The sequence below is a fragment of the Mustela lutreola genome, chromosome 1 (assembly GCF_030435805.1).
Source record: "Mustela lutreola isolate mMusLut2 chromosome 1, mMusLut2.pri, whole genome shotgun sequence".
Classification (NCBI taxonomy): Eukaryota; Metazoa; Chordata; class Mammalia; order Carnivora; family Mustelidae; genus Mustela; species Mustela lutreola.
The window spans coordinates 26,400,853-26,424,023 of NC_081290.1; the positions used below are offsets into that span (position 1 = coordinate 26,400,853).

The 23,171-nt window shown below is 45.2% G+C and overlaps 1 protein-coding gene across 2 annotated transcripts in view; it reads left to right on the forward strand.

The window, feature by feature from the left end:
• Positions 1-23,171, forward strand: part of USP46 (ubiquitin specific peptidase 46) — a 55,569-nt gene that overhangs the window by 24,804 nt on the left and 7,594 nt on the right. For both annotated transcript variants that reach the window (XM_059161546.1, XM_059161553.1), the window contains exons 3-6: positions 1,055-1,268; positions 2,687-2,916; positions 15,565-15,641; positions 22,269-22,352. In XM_059161546.1, the coding sequence (XP_059017529.1) occupies positions 1,055-1,268; positions 2,687-2,916; positions 15,565-15,641; positions 22,269-22,352 (605 nt within the window). The remainder of the gene's footprint in view (positions 1-1,054; positions 1,269-2,686; positions 2,917-15,564; positions 15,642-22,268; positions 22,353-23,171) is intronic.

Sequence of the window (23,171 nt, forward strand, 5' to 3'; positions counted from 1 at the left end):
TAGATTAAAGTATGTAAAAATAGGAAGTGTTCTATCTTAGCACACGTAGAAATGTCACATTAAGTATGGCGGAGCATCTGTTTCACTCTTGGGAAAATGGCACACCAGCCAACAACCAGTCTTGAGAAGATGTTCATGTTCTATTTTAGTCTTACACAGCGTCTTGAAATCTATGTTATTAATCTTGTGATTCCTTTAAATTTTTCCCTTTTCGTTTTCCTGTGTGTGGAAAACTCTAAAGGGATAGTGATAGTCCTGGCTGTGTTCTGCCACGGAGTCGCAGTCTGTGGAAAACCAGTGAGATGATGGCCTTTTCCCTCTTTGATCATAATCTGAGTGTCCATGGTTCTTGAGAGGAACAAAATATTACGGCGTGGGTCCTCCTGTGAGTACGTAGGCGAGCAGGAACCGAGTGCTGTTGGGTTGGGACACTCGCCATCTTGGCAGAAACCAGATGGAGGGTGACTTAGGAGCTGGAGGGGAAGAGGCTGGTGGGATGACCTAGGGGGGACCCCTCTTTGCCTCCGTTGCTCTGGAGTAAAGGAGGGCTTGCATTCTGAAGCGATGAGCAGGGGCACTAGAATCTTGACGGAGAAAAACTAAAGCAAGTTCCCGTGGAGTTGAGGGTATTTCACCCGAGCAAATGGTTCCTAGTTCCTGGGTTTCTTTCTGATGGATTTTTATTTTCTGTCCTAGTGGTTTCCATGTGTTTCAATGGGACCTCTCGTAGCTACTTGCCTGGGTCGCCATATTATGTCCCATTTTTCTTCCCCCCCCCCCCTTTTAAGCACCACGTGGTCTCCTTAGATTTTTTTTGTTTTTTTTTTTTAAACCAAAGCTCATATCATTTTAGGGACTTTCATGGGCCAGAGAGGCCCCAGGTGGATGTAAATTTCATTCCTTTCCCTGGTGCTCAGATAGTCCCCGGTGTGGCGAGTGGTTTGCTCATCTCTCACGTGGCGAGCAGGATGCTGCCCCTGGGGGGTCTGGGCTGGTTCCCGGAGGGTGGGCTTCCTCGGACCGTGAGCTGAAGTGCCCCTGTTGTCCCTCGCAGTTCGGAAACACGTGCTACTGTAACTCCGTGCTGCAGGCCTTGTACTTCTGCCGGCCGTTCCGGGAGAATGTGCTGGCATACAAGGCCCAGCAAAAAAAGAAGGAAAATTTACTGACGTGCCTGGCAGACCTCTTCCACAGCATCGCCACGCAGAAGAAGAAGGTTGGCGTGATCCCACCAAAGAAGTTCATCTCGCGGCTGAGAAAAGAGAACGGTGAGTCCTGGGTTTAAGGGTCCGAAATACGAATTCATTGTTCTGTGCCTCCCCCAAAGGACTTTCCCCTCTGCCTTTTTTTTTTTTTAATTTGGAAGGGAAAAAGAGTCTGGCCAACTCAAAAATCACTTTTTTTTTTTTTAAAAGAAGATATAATTCTCCATTTCTACCCCGCTAACATAAAATAAATCTGCATTAAAAAACATGTGTATAAATTCAGATTTATCATTCCATTTTGGAACGGTTTTTTATTTGTTCCACTTTGGGAGTTGTTTTTCTGGGTAGGACCTTTGTGAGAGAGAAATTGCCCAAGGCAGCCTTGTGAGCAGAACACAGGTAGGAATACATAGGTTGGTACAATAATCAAATAAAAGAGTACTCATATAAACTTGTCATAAGTGATTAAAGTAAATGTATATTTTCTAATCAGAGCCTTGCTGTTTTAAAAAGAATACCTCTGACTTTTGCCTAAGACAATTGAAGGATATTAAATTGGAATCTTTATATTATTAAAATGTCCTGCTGTCACCTGATTTTTTTTTTTTTACCCCTGGTTTTTCTATCTTCTTTTTCGGGAAAAGTGGTAGTAGAGATGAGCTTGTTCCGGAAGCTTCGCATTGGTAATTTCTACGACTAGAAATAGTTGATACAGCAACTTGTGTTTATCCTAGATTCCAGCCTTACTGCAGCAGACTTGCACAGTGAATCAGATGTTTGTTTTATAAAGTCTCATTTAATTTGATTGCTGTCTTTTAAAGTTGTTGTAGTTTATATGTACCAGAATAAAAATAATCTGAGCAGGAAGCAGAGCACTCCCGAGTCTCATCACGAACATGATTAATAATGAAGTTTTCCAGCTGCGTTCGCCTCCTGATTGTTTGGCCTTATGGCAGGGAGCAGCAGGAGGCTTCTGGAATCCTTTGTATTTGGTTTCAGAACTCCGTCAGATACAGGGGTCCCCCATCTCCCATATGTGTTTCCTTTAAGCTGCTTCCAGTCTGGGCCAGGGCTTAAGATGATCTTTGGGAAGAGACCCCAGTTGCTCTAGATAAAATTGCAGAAAGAATAATGGATTGTTGGAGGTCACATCATATTAAGTATTGATATTTTATCAGGGAGCATATGATGTAATTTCTGGGGTTTTCTGTAGGATAAAAATTCTGGTTGGTGTTTTATATATGGGATGACTTTAGGGAGCCTAGGGGAAGTGTAGTTCTTGGTGGGTGGTAGAAAAAAGGATAAAAAACCAAAAATTCTTCCGAAGTTTACCCATTAAAGTTGCAGAATAGAGATGGATAGATGTGGTACCTGTCCAGTTGACATTTCGATATGAAACTTGAAGTGCACGCTTAAAATGAAGCGTTTTGTTTTTGCCTTTCAAGAACCGCAGCTCGCACTCATGACCTGCTCTGTTCCAGATCTCTTCGATAACTACATGCAGCAGGACGCTCATGAGTTTTTAAATTATTTGCTAAACACCATTGCGGACATCCTGCAGGAGGAGAAGAAGCAGGAGAAACAGAACGGGAAGTTAAAAAACGGCAACATGAATGAGCCTGCAGAGAGTAATAAACCGGAACTCACCTGGGTCCATGAGATTTTTCAGGGAACGCTGACCAATGAAACGCGATGCTTGAACTGTGAAACTGTAAGCACTGGGAGGGCGTGCGCGGAGCTGGCCTGGGTCTGTCCGTCCGGGCGCCGTTGGGCACGAGTGTGCTGTGGGCTGTAGCACCTGGCAGATGTCTGCAGCAGATGCGAACGATTCTGCTGATGTCTGTGAGCCCCGAGGACAGGCTTTGGGAAGCGTGTTCCCATCCAGGGTGTCTCCGCTGGCTCAAGCAGACGGATGAGGGGAAAATCTCAAAAACTGGGAGGGTCCGTGAATTGACCTTCAACAGTTACCTTGAAAAGGGTTTGGTCACTCAGAGGTCATGTGAGACGTAGACTAAAACATCCCCCCAACTTAAAGGAATCAGCCGTGGGTTGGTGAACTTGAAGTTGGAAGTCGGGCTTGGCTTTTGATTCCGCCCCAGTTCACTGGGCGTGCGGGCGAGTCCCTCCCAGTGCTGTTGCCAGGGCCGGGGAGGGGTGTGGGGGGGCTCGTGTGTTTGGATGAGTCTGGCACACAGTAGGCTCTTCCTGTCATTGAATTCAAAGACACGGTCTCCAGCGCATGAATGACTCAAAATGTCACGTTTGCTTGGTGTCTTTGATTTAACCCTGTGAGTGGCCTCATCATTCGGTGGTTAAAAGCCCACTTTAGATCCAGGCTGCTGAGTTCGTATGCCGGTTGTGCCAAGCCTTAGTTACGGGACCCTGGGCGTATTTATTATTCAGCCTCTCTGTCTGCACTCTCCTCATCTGTAGATTGGGTACGATAAGAGCACCTATGTCATCGAGTCGTTTGAGAGGATGAAATGAGTTAATAGTTGGAAAGCAAACGGAGCCTGGGTGCCCGTGCTTGGCCCCTAGCAAATAAGCAATGAATTGTCAGCTCTTATTATGTTCTGTAACTACTCACAACATAGCAAGTCTCTGAGTTCATAAGCAATCTCTCCGTTTCTTCACATCGCTCAGAAAAATTCTGTAGGATTGTGCATCTTTCTGGAGGAGGGAGAGAGTACCTCTCATTAGTTTCTGCAAAGAAACTAGGACCCAGAAATGATTAAGAAATGTGGATTTGAGTGGGAGGCTCTTTGTGTTTTTTTTTTTGGCAGTCTTTCTCCTGTCCTTTTAAACAGTTTTTGAATCAACGTTCTGATTTGTTCATTGTAGAAACAGCTAGAAAACATAGCTAAGCAAAAAGAGAAAGAAGAGAGTAAAAGTTACCAGTGATCTCCCCACCCTGAGATGATGAATTTGTAACATTTTCTAAAAATTGAGATCACATTTGCCCAGAGAGAACCGCTTGAACATTTTGAGATACATCCTGCCAAAACATTTTCTACACATACTTTTCTATCTAGAGATCTTTCCTCCCTCCCTTTTCCTTCTGTCCCTTTATATTTTATATTCCAGTAAAATCCAAATGAGTACAGAAGTAGAAGAGTAGAGTAAATCCCATATGGGCATTACTACGACTGTTAACACGCCGGCCCATCTCGATCATTTCTTGTTTTATGCCTCCTCCCCCACCCTTGCCAACCTGGTCATTTTTAAGCAAATCTCAGAAAACTCATCATTTCCTTTATAGTTTCTAAACCACTTTGTTAGCGATCTCTAAAAGGTAAGACATCTTTTTTTTTTTTTTTTAAACAAAAGTACTTTGCCATTATCACCCCTAAAAATAATTCCTTTACATCGTTATTCCCTTACTGTTCAGGTTTTTCTGATTATGCTATTTTTTTTTTTTAAGCAGTTGGTTCATTCACATAAGGATCTAAACATCATTCACACACTGCCTCCCGCCAGTTCTGTCTCGTCTAGAAGGTACCGCCCACTGCTCCCCCTCCCTTCCTTTTTTCCTTGCATTTTAGTTACTGAAGAAATCATGTTGTCCTGTAGAATTTCCCACATTCTGGAAGCATCCTGTGGTATTCACAGGTACAGTGAAATGGCAGTATGTTCCTGCCGTCCTACTCTGTCTGTAGCCAACCCTCTTGTTTTATATTCCTTTGCCTTTCTTGCCGCCTTTTGTATCCATGATACTATTTATTTATTTATTTATCTGTGCATCGGCGGTACTGCTAGTTCCAGATTCTCTTAGCGTTTACTCTAGAGACTGCCACATACATCTTTGCCTCAGTTAATTTTTTTTTTTTTTTTACCACTTCCGCAGCATTGCGAGACCTCGTGGACTACTTCACCTCCGTTTCCTTCTTTTGTTTTATTGTTTTGTGATGGCTCGTGACTTTTAGCATTTAATGTGTTTTAAATCCATTGCCGTCTTTTATTCTTCTTGATACCGAATGTATTTTTAGCCCAACTTGACTCCCTTTTAAACATCAAAATCCGGTCTATATTGTAAATATTATAATTTGCAGATTTATAGTCTTTTTTTTTTCTTTCTTCCCTCTTTTTGATAAGGGAGGATTCGTTCCTTGGTACCGTCTTCACCTCAGCTCTTGAAGCTGCTCCTTCGTCAGGTTCTGCGTGTTGTGTCTCTTCTCCACCCTCCACTTCTCTCAGTCCCCATGGCTCATGCCCCGGCTCAGCAGCGCCCCCTCCACCCCCCTACCCCCCCGTCCCCCCCACCCTCCACCAGCTCTTCACTGCCAGTCTCAGCTGAATTGCAGTAACTTCTTGCTGGATTTTCTGCCCTTTCTCTTGCCTCCTCCGTGTTACTGTCCTGTCCAACTAATAACAGTCTGTTCTTTGAATATTTGGTGAACTTGTGACTTACTGTTTTGAGTATTTAGTGAACTTGTAACTCAGATGCATCATTCAGTTTGTCTTGTTTTTTGTCTTCGTGTGAATGAAATAATACAGTATGTATTCTTCCATGTACTGTGTTTTGGTTTTGCTTTCCTGTCGAGTGTCCCTTTGAGATTCAGCTGTGCTGTTGCGGGATGCGGTCATTCGTTTTCATTGCTGTATAGTACTCCATGCGTGAATAGGGGCCAGTCCACTAGTTCATCTCACTGTTGGCAGATATTTGATTGTTTCCAGGTTGGGGCAGCCATGAGCAATGCTGCTATGAACATTCCAGTTCATATAATCCAGTGTACATAAATCTCTCTATATATTTTTTTCCCTCTCTATCTATATTTTTTAGGTCCTGTGGTATGCTTATCAGAAAACTTCTTGTCCCATTTTACATGTGGAGCAAATGATCATTATTTCTCCACATTGTTGTCTATACCTACTATTCTTAGATGGCTTCACTTTGGGTAATATGGTGGCTGTGGAGCTGAGTCTTAATTTCGTTCTGTAAGTACCCCACCCCCACCCCGCCTCAACCTGCTGCGTAAAAGCACAGATACCGAGGATACAGCGAGAGCCTTGCCTTTCTGGAACTTGGATGTGGAAGGCAGACCTTAACAACAAAAGGAATAGTGAGTTTTGTCACGACGATTGTAAAATGGTGTGAAGGAGCGGTACAGAGTCCCCTGTGAGGTTATGCCACAGGAACCAGAACACTGGGGCGGCGCGTTTCTGTGGTTGCCCAGGAAGCCCGCAACAGACAGTGTAGCTGGGCCGTCCTTTTCGGCTGTCACGGAAATTGGTATGGTTACTAAAGCCCTTCTGTGGAAAACTTGGTAGGAGTTTTCAGGAAGGCTCAAACGAGAGGCTTAGTGACGTCTGTAGTTTCTTTTTTTAATCTGTGAACAGGTTATTTGATCCCAACAAATGCTGTGGCAGAAACTGTGTGGCAGAAACTCTCACCAGCCTGTTACTTTCCTGGGGGCCCAGAGATTCCCTTCAAAACTTCGGGGTGATGGCGGGGCACCTGGGTGGCTCAGCCAGTTAAGTGTCTGCCTTCAGCTTGGGTCATGATCTCAGGGCTTCTCCCTCTCCCTCTGCTGCTTGTTATAATGGGATTCCAGCCATTAAAAATACTTGCTTTGTGGAAGTAAGAGCAAATGTATGAGTCTGTCTTTATGGAGGATGGCACACTCTGAAAAACCTGTAGTTTTTAATTTTTTTTTTAAGATTTTATTTATTTGGAAGAAAGAGAGCATGAGCGAGGGAAAGGCAGAGGGAGAAGCAGACTCCCCACTGAGCAGGGAGTCCACCGTGGGGCTCGATCCCAGGACCCTGGGATCATGACCAGAGCTGAAGACAGATGCTTAACCAACTGAGCCACCCGGGTGCTCCTGTTTTTTTTTTTTTTTTTTTTTTTTTTTTTTTTTTTTGTCTCTTCAAGGGATTAGAGGCAGGAGTTTTCTCCGGAGCTACTTAGGTCATCACCTCCATTTCTTAGATCCTTTAACTGGATGGGTTCCTAGGAGTCATCCAATCCTTCCCTGCCAGTGCTTGCGTCCCTTCTGTGACATCCTAGCCAGTTGGTCACCAGCATCTCCTGTCCTCTGGCCAGAGATGGGGAACTCAATCTCCTGGCGAAGCGTTCCATTTTTAGAAAGCTCTAATTGTTAGGCAGGCCCGCTACTTTCGAAGAAAATACATAGCCTGCAGGCTGTTTTTGAGGACTTAGTGTAAAAGAAGACCTAACATTTAAGTTTTCCTTCACGGGGTGAGAAATATGGGTCCCCCCTTGAGTAATGTCTGGCCCAAGGCAAACAGCCTTTAGATGGTTCTGCTGTGGCAGTGTGCGATCTCACAGTGGGATTCCGCTGCGTGAGGTCCTGAGCCGCTCGTTAGCCCCTGGGGGAGCAGGGGGCCTTGCCACCGTAGCCAGCTCACCCGCCGGTTCCTGCAGTTGAGCAGAGCTCTTTGTGCCAGTCTTCATGCTCTCCGGAAACAGGAATTTTTTTCTTCTTGGTCTCACCCTTTGTAAATGTTGCTGGTGATTGCAGTGCAAATGTCAACCGAACGATTTATGGAGACGAACAGTTTCACTCTGCAATACACTTGCAGAGACTGTTTTAAGGGGGTGATTCAGTACACACTCGCCCATGTAACCTTGATCAGGGCGCCTCAGGGCTGCAGCATGGGGACTTCCCAGCCTAGCCTCGGTGCTTCTTCGGCTGTTCCTCGCATGGTTCCTAAGATTTGAGGGGCCACTTGGAGCTTAATTTTGTTGTGGTGCTTGTTGTTCATTTCCCCCCGTTCCATGTAAGCTGAGTTTCTGCTTTGCAAACCTGTGGCTTTTAGTGCTTCCTGGAGGCTTTAAGGCACATTTAAATCTGTCACTGGAGCCAAAGTCGGTCTAAGGAGCTGCTTTATTAAGTGCCAATTGTACGGCTCCTCCTTGCTGCATTTGCAGAGGTTAAAATGGATTTAGTAGAGCTTCTGAGCCCTTTAGACATGAGGAGTGGGGACGGGCGAAGTGGCCGGGTGAGTTTACTGAAACATGACTCTGCGTCCCTCAGGTGGGCTGTCGTTCCCGCCTTCCCTAAGCCCACTGCTCTGTCACACTGCTCTGAAACAGCATATTTTCAGTTCCTGGCTGATCATCGTGCAACAGCCGCTTGGCCACCTTTTCTGCTGCGCCAAGGAAAGGAGTCTGGGGATTCGAAGCACATTTGAATATGATGTTAATTACTCAGGACCTTTGGAAAGCTCGTGATTTGTAGGTAGGTATGTCCCACATACTAATTTGCTCTATTAGTTGATTTGTAATTAATTAAATAAAAGGAAGAACAGGTAAGGTCACTTAATTTTCCTAGATACCTTTTAAGCTAGTTTTGGGGGAACTCCATGCCCAGAACTAGGGAGAAGAAAGAATAAGACGTAGCCCTTGCTTGCTGAGAGTATTGGAGTCTTAGTGACATATATGTTTCCTTGGAGACAAGCTGTATTTTCACTTAGACCAGAATGAGATCCTTGTGTGTGGGAAGAAAATGGTTTCATTATCTGGCAGCTTTCTGGGGAGAGAGAAAGGCAAAAAAGAAATAGAAAAAAAATTGCGCGATCACCCATTGTTTTTGACTGTATCAGTCTGAGTCAGAGGGAGAGAAAAATCCTAATGGAAGGGTTTAGAGCCCCATGTTCAAATCTGCCAAGGGAGTGATCTCCCTGAGCGGTGTTTGCTCACACTCTAAATTCTGGAAGCAGTTTACATTGGGCACTAGGGGAAGGTACAGTAACTTTTTTCATTCAGTTAATTAGGTTTGTACCTTTTTCCTTTTCCTAGAATAATTAAGAAGAGAAAAGATTTGTGTCCAGCAGGAGACAATGTTTCTTTGTCTGTGCACCCTTCCGGTAAAAGCTTTCCTGGAACCTGATCTTCGCTCTCTAAGTTACATATGACTTCAGTTGGCTCTGATTCTTTTATTTTCTCCTAGAGAAGGACCATTTAGGTTTAAAAAGTTTTACTCATTAAAAAATAAAATACCTATGGATTATCTTTTACAAATCGGACACAGGAATGTATAAAAAGAAAATCATTTATAATTCTGCTATCAGATGCCACCATTGGATATTACAAATCTTTCCATTTGTTCAGTTACACGGTCATGCATTTAGTAAATATTTATTGGGTCCCCACTAAATGCTGGAAATTATTTTATGCACAAGGGATGTAGCATTTAAAACAAAAACAGAAGGGGCGCCTGGGTGGCTTAGTCGATTTAGTGACGGCCTTCGGCTCTGGTCATGATCACAGGGTCCTGGGATTGAGCCCCACATCGGGCTCCCTGCTCAGCAGAGAGCCTGCTTCTCCCTCTCACTCTGCCTGCTGCTCTGCCTACTTGTGCTCTCTTGCTCTCTGTTAAGTAAATAAATAAATAAAATCTTAAAAAAAAAAAAAAAAAACAGAAAAGGTAGTCCCTGCTCTTCTGTTTACCAAATATGCACATTTAAAGCTACATGTATTCCTTTAAGCACTGCTTTAGCTGCATCCCACAAATTCTGATTTTTTTTTCGTTGTTAGTTCAAAATGTTTTCTAATTTTTCTTGTGCTTTTTTCCCATGATCCATGTATTACTTAGAAGTATGTTCTTTAAGTTGCAATTATTTAGGGTTTTCCTAGATAGCTTAATTTGATTGACTTCAGATTTAATTCCGCGTGGCTCGGGAATGTATTCTGTATTGTTTCAGTCTTTTAAAATTTACAGTGACATGTTTTATATCCCAGCACATGGATGATCCCAGTAAGTGTACTTTAAAACAAGGTCTCTCAGCCTTGGAACTCTTACTCTTTAAAGTCGGATCATTCTTCGTTGTGTGTTCCTGCCCTGCCCATCATAGGATGCTTAGCAACATCTAGCACACCTACTAGACACCAGTAGCAGCCCCCAGGAGGTGACAGCGGAAATGTGTCCAGACATTACCACATGTCCCTCGGAAGGAAACGTTTCCCTTGTTGAGAACCCCGGGGTCGAACAGAATATATACTTTGTAGCTACAGAGTTCTTCAGATTTCCCATGTTTTCCTTGATTTCCCCCTAGCCTTTCTGTTAGTTGCTGAGAAAGAGGGATTAAAATGACCTAACTGTGATTGTGGGGGGCGCCTGGGGGGTACAGGTGATTATGCATCCGGACTCTTGGTTTCAGCTCAGGTCGTGAGACTGAGCCCGTTGTTGGGGTCCACACTCAGCGAGGAGTCTGCTTGAGAGTCTTTGTCTCTCTGCCCCTCCCACTCATGCCGTGTCTCTCTCTCAATTAAATAAACCTTAAAAAAAACTTAACTACAATGGTGGGATAATTTTATTTCTTTCTGTCAGGTTTTGCTTCATGAACGTTTTACCTTTTTATTTTTTAAAGATTGTTTAAGATTAGAGAGGGGCGCCTGTGGCTCAGTGGGTTAAATAAAGCCTCTGCCTTCGGCTCAGGTCATGATCCCAGGGTCCTGGGATCGAGTCCCACATCAGGCTCTCTGCTCAGTGGGGAGCCTGCTTCCTCCTCTCTCTCTCTCTCTGCCTGCCTCTCTGCCTACTTATGATCTCTCAATGTCCAATAAATAAATAAAATCTTAAAAAAAAAAAAAGATTATTTAAGAGAGAGAGAGAGCAGGGGGAGGGGCAGAGAAAGGGAGAGAGACTCCTGAGTCAGACTCTTCACAGAGCACGGAGCCCAATGCAGGGCTTGATCCCAGGATCCCGAGACCATGACCTGGGCCAAAATCAGGAGTTGGCCACCCAGCTGACTGAGCCATCCACCCAGGCACCCCGCCTTTTTTTTTTTTTTTTTTTTTTAAGATTTATCTATCTTAGAGCATGAGTTGGGGGTTGGGGAGGAGAATGAATCACAGATTTCCCCACTGAGTGTGGAGCCTGACAAGACAACACCGGGCTCAGTCTCACAACCCATGAGATCCCAACCTGAGCCAAAATCCTGAGACGGTCACTCAACTGACTGAGCTACCCCAGCGCCCCCTCTTACTTTTTAAAAAAGCAGCTTTATTGATGTATAGCTTATATGCCATAAATTTCATCCTCTCCGTAATTTTTAAAGTAATGTGGTGAGTTGTGCAGTTATCATTATCATCCAGTTTTTTCTAATTTTTATTGGAATCCATATTCCAGTTTTAAAACATTTAAAACATTTCTGTTACCCCAGTACGATCCCTTACACCTAGCCAGTAATCTCTGTGGCAAGCCTCAGGCCACCACTCATGTTTATTCCATTAATGTTTAATGTGGTTACTGGTATGGGTGGGTTTGGGGCTCCCACTTTATTATTTGTTTTCTATTGATTTCCCCTCTTTTTTTTTTTTTGTTTTTATATTCCTCCTCCTTTGCTTTTTTTGAAAAAATATTAACATATATACATATATATTTGTATAAACAATTCCATTTTAGTCTTCCTCTTAATATGTGTTTGTGTGTGTATTGTTTGGGTGTTTCTCTAGAGATCATAATATACATTCCTTACTCCTCACGGTCCACATATAGCTAATAATGTTACTATTTCCTATAAAACAGCTTGTAACCATACAGGTGTATATTCCTTCTGCCTGTCCCTGCCTTACTGTGTCCTTATGCTGTAGCTGTTGTATGTATTACATTTATGTATATTACAAACCCCACAGGGCAGTGTCAAAATTACTGTTGTTTCTTCTTTCCTGAAGATCTGGATTTCCATCTGGTATCATTTCCCTTTGGCTTGAAGAACTTCCTTTAACGTTTTATTTGCAGTGCAGGTCTTTTAATAATGAATTCTCCTTAATTTGTCTCCATTCTTGAAGGATCAATTTATGGCCAATTGACAGTTTTTTCTTTTGACACATTAAAGATGTTGTCCTTCTGTCTCTGTCCCCCATGATTTCTGATGCAACATCAGCTCCCACTTGAACCATTCTTTTGTAATACGTCATTCTTCTCTCAATGTTTTTAAGATTTGCTTTTTACTCTTGACTTGTTACAGTTTGATTATGATGTGCCTTGGCTAACCTTCTTTGTATTTATCCTACCTGGTGTTTGTTGAGGATCTTGAACCTACAAATGTATGTCTTTCAGCAAATGAGGAAATATTTTGCCATTATTTTCCAAATAGCTTTTCTGCTCTATTCTCTTTCCTCTTCTGAGACTCCAGTTATAAATGTGGTATTTTCTAATAGTTTTCTGAGTATCTGTTAATTTTTATTTCTTTTTTCCTTTATTCTCCTTGGATAATTTTCTGTTGATTTGTCTTTAAGTGCACTTTTTCTTTCCTTTGTCATTTTCCAGTTCATTGTCAAGTCCATCTGGTATATTAATTTTTCACTTCTGGAATTTCCATTTCTTTCTTTCTTTCTTTCTTTCTTTCTTTCTTTCTTTCTACTTCTCTGCTGAGATTTCTTATCTGCTAAAAAAATAATTGTGTCTGCTAATTTCAACAACTGCATCCTCTGAGGACTGGTTTCAGTTTTCTTAAGAATATCTCCCATTAACTAGGTGATGGACACTGGGGAGGGTATGTGATATAATGAGCACTGGGTATATATAAGACTGATGAATCACAGCCCTGTACCCCAAAACAAATAATGCATTCTGTGTTAATTAAAAAAGTAAAAGACTGTCTCCCATTTTCCTAGTTCTTCACACGTTTTATAAGTTTGAATGTTATCTAGGACACTGAGGATGTAAAACTTGAGACAACTCTGGGTTCTGTTATTTTTCTTCAGTGAGTGTTTTGTTTTCTTGAGTCCTGACAGGCGGTTCATCTTGGCTGCACTCAAACTACAAATCCGTTTCTTAGGCAGCAGACCCTTGGTCAGCCCTTTCGTCTCTGGCTGAGTTGCTGAGTCTACTCTGTGCATAGGTGGTTGAGTGGGCAATCAGAAGTGTTGGGAGTCGCCCAGAGTTGGGAATACCCGCTGAGATTCCAACCTCTGTGGCCCATACACATGGTTTCCCAGACTTAGTTTTCTGGTTCCAAGACCAGACAGACTGCATTTGTTCCCCTCCAGATGCCCAGGTAAAGGCTATGAAACCATGAGCTTAATCTGTGCAACTCTTCTCCCCGTCTGTGTTTGTTCTCCAGGACCTTCAGGTAGCTACTTGTATTTACAGGTAGCTGAGTTTCATAGCTTTCTGGAGGAGTGTAGGAATGGCCAGATCTTAGTCATTACCAGAGCCAGTCTTTCATTTTAGTGAGGGAGAGTCAGACAGTAAAATAATACAAATGAGATATTTATAATATGAAGTCATTGTATGGTTATCTGTTGCTTTGTTACAATCCACCCCAAAACTCTGAGACTTAAATCAATGTCATTTATTACAATTTCTTCAACTCTGGGGTAGCCGAAGGCCCCCTGGTCTAGGCTGGACCTGCGCTGAACTTGTGTGTTAGTATTTCAGCAGGCTCACTCCTGTATCTACAGGCTGCCTAGGCATTTTGCTCTAGACCGGGCTTGGCTGGGGCACCCTGGTGAGAACAGCTCTCTTTCATGGGCCTCTCATCTTCTTCCTGGGCATAGCGGACCAGCCTGGGGGCCCTTGGGAGGCTCAGTCGGTTGAGCGGCTGCCTTTGGCTCTGGTCATCATCTTGGAGATCCTGAGATCAAGCCCCATGTCAGGCTTCCTGCTCAGTGGGGAGTCTGCTTCTCCCTCTCCCTCTGCCTCTCCCACCTCCCCACCTCTTAGGCACACACTTTCTCAAATAAATAAAATCTTAAACACACACACCCACACACACCCACACACACATTGGGCTAACTTGGGCTTGTCTTTCTTATGGTGACAACAGAAATGCAAGAGAGCAATTTCATAAATGCCTGTTCAAGCTTCTGCTTATGACGTGTCCTCTAATATCCCACTGGCCAAAGCAGGTCATATGGCTGAACTCAGAATCAGGATGAGAAACACATCTCTTGATGAGAGGATCTGTAAAGTCCTCCAGCAAAGAAGCCAGTGTAGGCAGTGGCAAATATTTGGGCCTTTCATGCATTCTGCAATAGCAGTAACAAGTGCCATTTACCAAAAAAAGGCAGAATGACGAAGTGTGTGTATGTGTGTAAGGGCATGTGTGTGTATGTGTAAATGTATACATGCCTTTTTTATACAAAACTGGAGGTCAATTCTATAAGGATGTATAGCCTGTGTATTAATTTAATATGATGCAATACCACCAGGTAGTAAACCGTTCCCAGCTCTTGGCTCATTTGAGGCCATTTGCAATGTTTGTACCCCTCCCCGACTTACTGAGTGTTTACCTTTGAAAGCACCTTACATGTATTATTTTATCTTTACAACAACCTGATGAATATCTACTCTTACAGTCCCCACTTTATAGATGAGGAGACTGAGGCACTGCAAGGCTGAGTAAGTGGCCTGCGGTCATTCAGTGCGTAAGTGGCAGAGACCGGAGATGAAACTGGGAAGTGTGTCTCCGCACCCTTTGTTGTGTGCAGTAATGAAAGTATAAGAGATTGTGTCTGTGTTCAGAGTATTTCTTTAGAAAGTGGCCTAACAGTGGAGTATCGGGTCATAGAGTGGTTGTCCCACTTAAAGAAGTGTTTTCTCACTTTCCTGCTGATTGATTGAGCACTTCAAGGTCATTGCTGAGCTAGTCTGCCCCTCCCACAGCAAGGAAGTCAAATGCCAGGCTTGCCAGTGAACTGCTGGAATGCTGGCCGTTTGTAACTCCATGAACTTCAGCGAGTTGGAATGCCAGGCTTGGTGTGGTCTAAACAGTGGGCGCCGAGGCACAACTGGGCTGGGGAGCCACTCCCGAAGGGTGGCCCTCATGAGCCGGTGCTCCGGGCCGGCTCCAGGTCCCACTGATCACAGACAGCTCAGGGCTCTGCCGTGAAGGCCAGATGAAGGCCATTCCCCAGCTCGGGGAGGGGACAGGTGCACCTGCGGCCAGTGTCACCTCCAGCCCGGCCCCCGTTATCTCCCTGGCCCCATACATACTCCTGCAGGAGTGATTTCAGGGGACTGGCTGAAGGCACCGCCCACAGCCTCACAGAGGTTGGCCCTCAGAGTAGGGAGTTTTAGAAGTCTCTTGTCTTTTTTCCATTTTTTCTCCTTCTGCCAGTTTGGGGTCTATGGGTGTTTTGTCTGATTCTTCCTACTTTGAAACGATGGGAAAAATGAACGGAGAGGAAGCGAAATCTGGTTGAGTGTGAATTATTGAAAGTTCTGAAAGAAAGCTGGAACAGGAATACAGGTACATTGAGAATTTGGGGCTTTCTCTAGATGGGGTTATTTTCAGTATAAGTTGTTGCCAGTGAGCATACAAAACCACGCATGACTACGCCTGTGGTTTTGGGTTTTAGTTGCCTATAAGTGTTGAGAATTTTATCTACTGTATCTATTATATATTTTGTACCTAATCTTTTTTTTTTTTTTCTTCTTTGCTTCAGGTTAGTAGCAAAGATGAAGATTTTCTTGACCTTTCTGTCGATGTGGAGCAGAATACATCTATTACCCACTGTCTGAGGTAACCTCCTGAATTCTGACCATGATCTGAGCTTTTGATCAGGCCAGTAAATATGTGGGGGGAAAATACTATATTTCCTTGGGAGGTAATCTTCCTTTCAGTTAAACCCATATAATCCTATTATTTTCTATTTCTTCTTTCCCAAGAGAGATTAAAAATAAGTATATGTGGTGTAGAGAAGAAGGATCATGCTGAGAAGAAAGAGGATCAAGTCATTAGTCCTTAAGTTTAAAAATAAGTTTTAATCTTTAATACAGATGTGGGCTTTGGCTTTCATCGGTGTCTCTCCCTCTCCTGTTTGTCTCTGACACACATGGTTAACACACGCTACCCATGCCTACCATTACTCTTTCTAAGCCAATTTAAAAGATTACGTACTTTTGAGTTGAGAACCAGTGGGGGAACCGTCTGTTCCTCCGCCTTTCAGTGTTCTGTGGAGATGAGTGATGAAAGATATGCCTCCTTGTCAAGACCGAGAGAAGGTACGGAACCCGGAGGGCAGAACGCCACCTGCCCAGGATTTCCAGGAGTATTGTGTGTTGACTTGAACATTGGAAATGTGCCCAGAGGCGATGCAGAGACGTGATTCTGTTTCCCTTCTTCCATCCCTTCCCCTTCCACACCCCCAACCCCCTACCCCCGCCCTGCTTTTGTGAGGGCTTAGAAGCAGCCCAGCCCTGCTCTAGACACTGGGCACGGAGGAGCAAGCCTCAGACACATTGAGGCTCTCACAGCCCTTACATTCTAGGAGGACTCCACAGGCGATGATTGGTGCCCTGAAGCTTTAAATAGGTCTCCAGAGTGCTTGGTTGTGCGGATGCCAGGCGGGACCTCATGGTCAGGGCCGGCCTCCTGTTGCTTAAGGTACCATAGCTTGGACATTGTCTAGTGTCTGACGAGGCACAGTGGATCTTTATCGATGGTGATTGAGTGACAGAAGTGTCATTTCAGGAGTTCAGGTAACTTGGAACCTTTCAGAAGGAGAGCTTAAGGGGACTGGCGGTGGTGGTTGGCTGTTAGAACGTCGTCTTGCGGGGCGATGGCACCAATGGCAACACGGAAGAGCTTCTTGGCTCCTGCGCCTGGTGTTGTGTCATGTGAGTGGGTGTTGGGGGCGCTGATTGCTCTCTGGTTTCCCAGGGCCCCCTCGGCTCCCTGCACTGATGAGCTAGTTACATGGCGTTTCCTGCAGGTGTGGCGCACCAGCCCATGTGTCCAAGTGCCTCAGGTCCAGGTGTCTAGGACGAGTGTGTTAACTCTTTGTTGGCAAAGTGTTTTGTAGGCCAGGGTGGCCTTTGTTGTGGAAGATTCTGTGTAAGCATGGGTCCCTGATAGTCCTGTGACAGGAAGCCATCTCTGATTTCCCCAAAGTGTAATGATCACAGGCAATGGAAAAAGCCATGGTTTTGCCAACTTCAGCTGCATGTGAAAGAATGGGAGGAAAGATACTACTTGCCTATTCCCTCACCGTTTGTTTGGGTTTTTTTTTTTTTCCCAAACACGTTGATGTTAGGGAGAATTTGGTTAGGTTGACTATTTCTCCTCCCTTCTAAGAAATTCCTGGGCTGCTCAGAAGGACAGATGGCTGGCAGTGGCTGTAGCTTTGAGATCTGTCAGCCAGGTAAAGGGCTGACTGGTGAATTATGATTTTAATCTTCGGGGAAACTTGTTATGAAGAAATGTAACTCAGATTTATGTTACCTTGATTGATTGATTGATTGATGAGTGGATTTGAGAAATGTGTGTATTGGTCATGCCTGCATGAGGAAGGCAGGCTGGGGACATTTGAAGATGTTGAAGCTGGGGTAGGAGAGTATGAAAGAGCTTTGGAATGCCTTTTTCTTTTTTTAAATTTTTTAATATTTTTCAAGATTGTTTTATTCCAGAGAGAGCAAGTGAGCAGGAGAAGGGACAGAGGGCGGCAGGGAGAGAGAGAATCTCGTAGACTCCCCTAAGCACGGACAAGAGACTCGATCTCACGACCCTGAGTTCTTGACCTGAGCCAAACCAAGAGTTGGACACTCAATGGACTGAGCTATCCAGGCGCCCCTGGATGCTTTTTAAACTACATTAGATTTGACTGACTTACCCACACCTGCCTTCACAGGTGCCTGACATCTCACCTCTCCAACAGGAAGACTGGGCTGGGCTGGGTGTTGCCCCTCACCCTCACACTCCCAGGGTTTGGGGCTGGGAGTGGCCGCTTTCTAACCTATCCCCGGAGAACAAAGTGCTGAGAAAGGCCCGGGAATCAGTGATGCCCGGCTGACCCATTAGCGTTTTCCATCTGAGGAAAAAGAGAAGGGATGAGTACAGTCATTTTGGGGAGGGGGTTCCCCTTTCATGGTTCAATTTGGTTTGCATTCTTAAGGGTTTGTTTTTAAAATTAGAACTGTGAATTTCCTTCTTACCATGTCTGCATTTGTCTTCTGATGTGATATGTTACCTTTCTTTCATTTTGATGGCGAAAAAGAAGTTAAAAATCGAGCTGAAATTGTAGGATTTGAATGTAAGGTCTCTGCCACCTCCTTCCAGATGATTAATTCCATTATAGTTTCCTGGCTTTTGTCCCAGAGGAATGATGAAGTAAGCAGTGGTTACAGTCAGGGAACAGGGCTCCGAAGCTGAACTAGAATCCTCACATTTCAAATTTCAGGACTGTCTAGGCAGGGTGAGCCATCTGTATCGCAAGTGAATATACCCAGGATGTTTTTTCTTTTCTTCTTTTTGAAAAGCTCAAGGATGGCCTCAGGCAGAAACTTCAGATACGTGAAGTTTATCTTAATTATCCTTCCATGGCCTTCTGGGTATTTTTTGCAGTTCGCTCCAGTGCCCGAGTTCCCTCCCCGCGGCTCCTTCACAGAAACCTCCTCTTCAAGGGTTGTTCGGAAGCCACTCTCCCGTGCCTTGTCCTCCTCGTATTTAAAGTGCCGGCTCTCCGGGTGCTGGGGAGGTCCGCTGGGAGGGAAGAAGCTCTTCATTCTCCCATAGCTCTGTTTTAAAAATGGATCTTCTCTAAAACGAGTTCCTTTTCTACTTACTTTGAGAAGCCTCTTTTAAGTCCCCTCTGCCTGACTTATTTCACTTAGCACTGTACTCTCCAGCTCCGTCCATGTTGATGGAAATGGCAAGATTTCATTCTTTCTTATGGCTGAGTAATACACACATAGCGCCCCTCCCCCCAGGTCTTCTTTACCCATTCATCGACCCGTGGACACTTGGGCTGCTTCCACAATTTGGCCCTGGCCGTATTCAACTTCAATGAGCCTAGGCCTCTATTTTTTTAAAGATTTAATTTATTTATTTGACAGAGAGATCACAAGTAGGCAGAGAGGCAGGCAGAGAGAGAGGAAGGGAAGCAGGCTCCCTGCTGAGCAGAGAGCCCAATGCGGCCCCGATCCCAGGACCCTGGGACCATGACCTGAGCCGAAGGCAGAGGCTTTAACCCACTGAGCCACCCAGGCGACCTAGGCCTCTATTTTTAATTAATTTTCTACGTGATTCTAATACCACCGAAGTTTGAGATCTGCTGCTCAGATAGTGGTCCATGGGCTAGCATCACTGACGCCCCCGGGAGCTCATTAGAACAGCATCTTAGTCTTCCCCAAGAACGAATGAGCGAACCAGGATCTGCATGTTGACGAGATCTCTGGGTGGCACAGGTGCATGTCGAGGCGGACAAAGAAACTGGGAACAGTGGCTGCTCACACTTCCAGGCGTATTGGAACCACCCGCTCCAGCCAGAGAGCTTCTGTGTGATTGAGTGGGGGCCAGGGGAGGGACTAGGCACTGAGATTGCTTTGAAAGCTCCCCAGGTCATTCTCAGGGACAGCCAGGAGAACTGCTGGTGTTGCCGATGTCAGCCTTAGAACAAAGCTTCCCACCTGGTGCACCCCAGGAAGGAGGTTACCGATGTCTCTGGATTCCCCTCGGCTTCTGGGAGGGAGGGCAGAGCAGCTGCACTCAGTGACCTGCTGGGGTCAGCCCCTTCTCCTGACCTAGCCTCATTGTCCCATTCTCCCCCCGCAGATGCCCTGGGAGCGTTACCGTGTCCCTCTAAGGAGTGGGTTGGGGGGGTCGGTGAGCCTCCAGCAGCTGGGGTGGGGCAGGATGGTGGTTATTTGTAAATTGGGCCTTTCAAGCAAATACTAACTTTGGTATATTTCCATCTATTTGGGTCTGCAAATACTTCAGGGAACTTGCTTTGAAGAGCAAGAGTAGAAAGTATGTAATTCCTTATTTGCTGTGGGGCTTGCCTTAATGATTCTGGTTCTTCAGCTGGGTGCAGAGGTGCGTCTGTGGTGGACATCCCAACGATGTGCAGCTCTACCGTCACGCAGACTCTCCTCTCCCCCTCCTGCCCCCCACCCACCAGCTCCACCCCAATCCTGTGTAGGCCAAGAACAGCATTCGCATTTGTTACCTCGCTGAAGAGTTAGCCTGTGTTCATTCAGCTAAGTCTGAGTCTCCATTAGGCCCCAAGCACCTGAGATCTGCGAGTTGAGTTTAATTGCCTCCTAAATTGTTTTCTGGCCTCTTAGCCCCTCTGGTCCTTCCTCCATAGTGCTACCAGAAATGGTATTTCTCAAGAAGCACTGATTATGTCTTTTCCTTGCTGAGACCTGTTAGTGGAATTCTAGAGCCACGGGGTCCGCACTAGCTTCTGGGACACAATCCCCACCTCGCCTCCATGTCCCTGTGGGGCAGCAGTCCTTCTGTCTGGAATCCTGGACTGTTACCCACCCGGCACACTTTCCCTGAGAACCTGACTTCGGCATCACCCCTTGGGAATGGCGTGCATCACCCCAGTTCAGGTTCATTTCTCCTTCCTCGGTGCTTTCCCCTGGACTTGATACACTTGCTTCTGTCTTCACTCAGCCCACAGATGGAGTGCCTTGGTGCTTTGGGCCTGTCCTCAGGGCTTGGGGACATGGCAGTGAGTGAGACAGATGGAAGGAACCACTGCCCACAGAGAGAGGAGGCAAGCGATCAAGTAAATAGGAGGAGAGTTTCGGACGGTGCTGAGTGCTCAGAAGAGAGCGAGACAGCCAACTGGGTAAAGGCTGGTGAATTTGCAGAAAGTAGACAGAGAAGTCTTTTCCCAGGAGGTGATATTTTTGCTGAGCTCTGAGCAGTGAGTGGAGCCAGCCATGAAAGCATCTGGAAAGGAGCTGTTTGGTGCAGCGGCACGTGCAGAAGCCCTGAGGCAGAAAGGCTGGGTGGCACTCCAAGGGAGGCTCGGAGGGAGGTCAGAAGAACAGTCAGGGGTCCGGCCCGGGCAGGGTATCTGGTTTCATCCCTAAGCGAATTGGGCACCGGCTCGAGGGCTTTAGGTGCGAGAAGTGTATGCGGTGGTTTTGTTTTTTTAACCTGTCGGGAGCACTGCCTGTTGTGACCGGCTCACTTGCATGTGTCTGTCAGAGTGAGGGCAGCGTGAAGCGCAGGCGCTTCTGCGAGCCCCTGCACCAAGCCCAGGGGACCGTTGCTTAACGTCTGAGTAGTGAACGCATGAGCCGTCTACGGTTTCTTTGATAAGCTCTGTGTAAGTGTGTGAGTCAATAACACCATGTAAATAACATTTTCTCTTTAATAAAATCTGATCATTCTGCTGCTAGGACGCTCCCTGTGCATAAAGAAGTACCACAGGCTCTCTCTGGACTCCAGGGTATTACATTCTGGATGTGCTCCTCAGCCTTTGAAGCCTTACCACAGGAATGTTAAGTAGAATCTCAATGACCAGGAAAGAATGAAAAGCCGTGACATTTAAAAAATGAAAACCATAAGTAGTGCAGTAAAACCTCATGATGGGGGTGAATACAGATCTAACGTCGCAGCGGCATTTGTCCTCAAAGGGATCCAAGGTGCGGGGTGGGGAGCAGGGGATTGGAGGAAGCCGGCATCGCCTGGTAATTAGGGGTTTTCTTAGTTCAGTCTAAGGGCAGTTGTATGTGGTTTAAATACCATTATCTTTACCTTTGTGCCCTTTGAAAATATAGATCACCCGAGATACACTGTTTTTCACTACCTGATAATGTCATCTTCTGTTTTATGTGATTGACTTTTTTGGACATGACTACAATGTAACAATGGGTTTTTATGGTAGTGAGTACTTTTCTGTTCTAATTTTTAATCGCCGGGGTACAGGTAGTCTTGTTAAACCTTGAGATTTGTTTTTTGAATCCATTAGAAACCCTCATTTATATCCACCCATGTACCATGAAATAAAGATGCCTTTGAACATCTCCGGTGGTGAAATCATAACCCAGTCCAGCAGACATGGTCTAATGGTAATCATAGCACTGACTCAACAGAAAGATCTGTTCTCATTACTTCTTCCCCACATGCACTTAAAAATTACCTATAGGTCGCCTGGGTGTCTCGGTCGGTTTGAGTATCTGCCTTCAGCTCAGGTCATGATCTCAGAGTCCTGGGATCGAGCCCCAGGTTGGGCTGACTCAGGTTCTCAGGGAAAGTGTGCCGGGTGGGTAACAGTTCGACTCTTTCTCTCAGAAATAAAGAAAATATTTTTTTAAAAATTACCCTATGGGTAATAAAGAGTTTAAAACATGGTGTATAGCAAGTACGTTTTGGATTGTGTTTTGAGATGGAAAATATTTTTCTCCGCAGAGACTTCAGCAACACAGAAACACTGTGTAGTGAACAGAAATATTATTGTGAAACGTGCTGCAGCAAACAGGAGGCCCAGAAAAGGTGCGTAAAGGATTTAGCCCAGAGGGTGGCTTTGTGTTGAGGGAAGGAACCATGTCTGATTTTGAATCCCAGTTCATGGGCTCATGGCCAAGTCGCTTTGGAGAAGTTAGTTGCCTTCCTCCTTGCAGAAACAAGGGTAAGAATGCCACCTTGGGGACTTGTCCATTTGTCTGATTGTGGGGTCCTTTGTTCATTCATTCATTCTACTAATATTTATTGCATGCCGTATGCCAGATACTGTGCTGGGTAAATGAGTGAGATCAGGTATAATTACTATCCGCTTGGGATGAAAGTCAGATTATAAAAAGGACAGGGCGTACAACACCTAGTAGATCTCTAGTAATATTGTTGGGATTGCCTGAGTGTTGGAACTTCTCTGCGTGCACAGAGACGCAGAAGGTGAAAAAAGTTAATCACTGAATGTGGAAACATGAGGAACTGCTAGCACATCAGTTAAATGGATGGGCAATAAGAGGTCATCACTTTCTGAACTGATATTGGATCCAAACTCGCCTATCTTTACCAGCACCAGCCGGTTACAGCCCCTGGACAGTCTGCAGTAGTCGGGGCTTCTCTGTGGTCTGCCCCAGATATCAGGAAACTTGACATTTTAATTAGCCCGTGAGGCTTTCCCGTGAGTTAAACTTACCCTGCTTGTGGTTGTGGAATATTCAGAATAACTCACAGGAGCTCGTTACTGCTGTCTGAAGCCTTCCGGGGTCTAGAGCCCAGGTGGAAGTAGTTCCTGTGCCAGCCTCCCTGGCTCTGCCCGCCCCCCAGACATGCACGTCTATCCTCATTGCATCAAAACTCACGAAA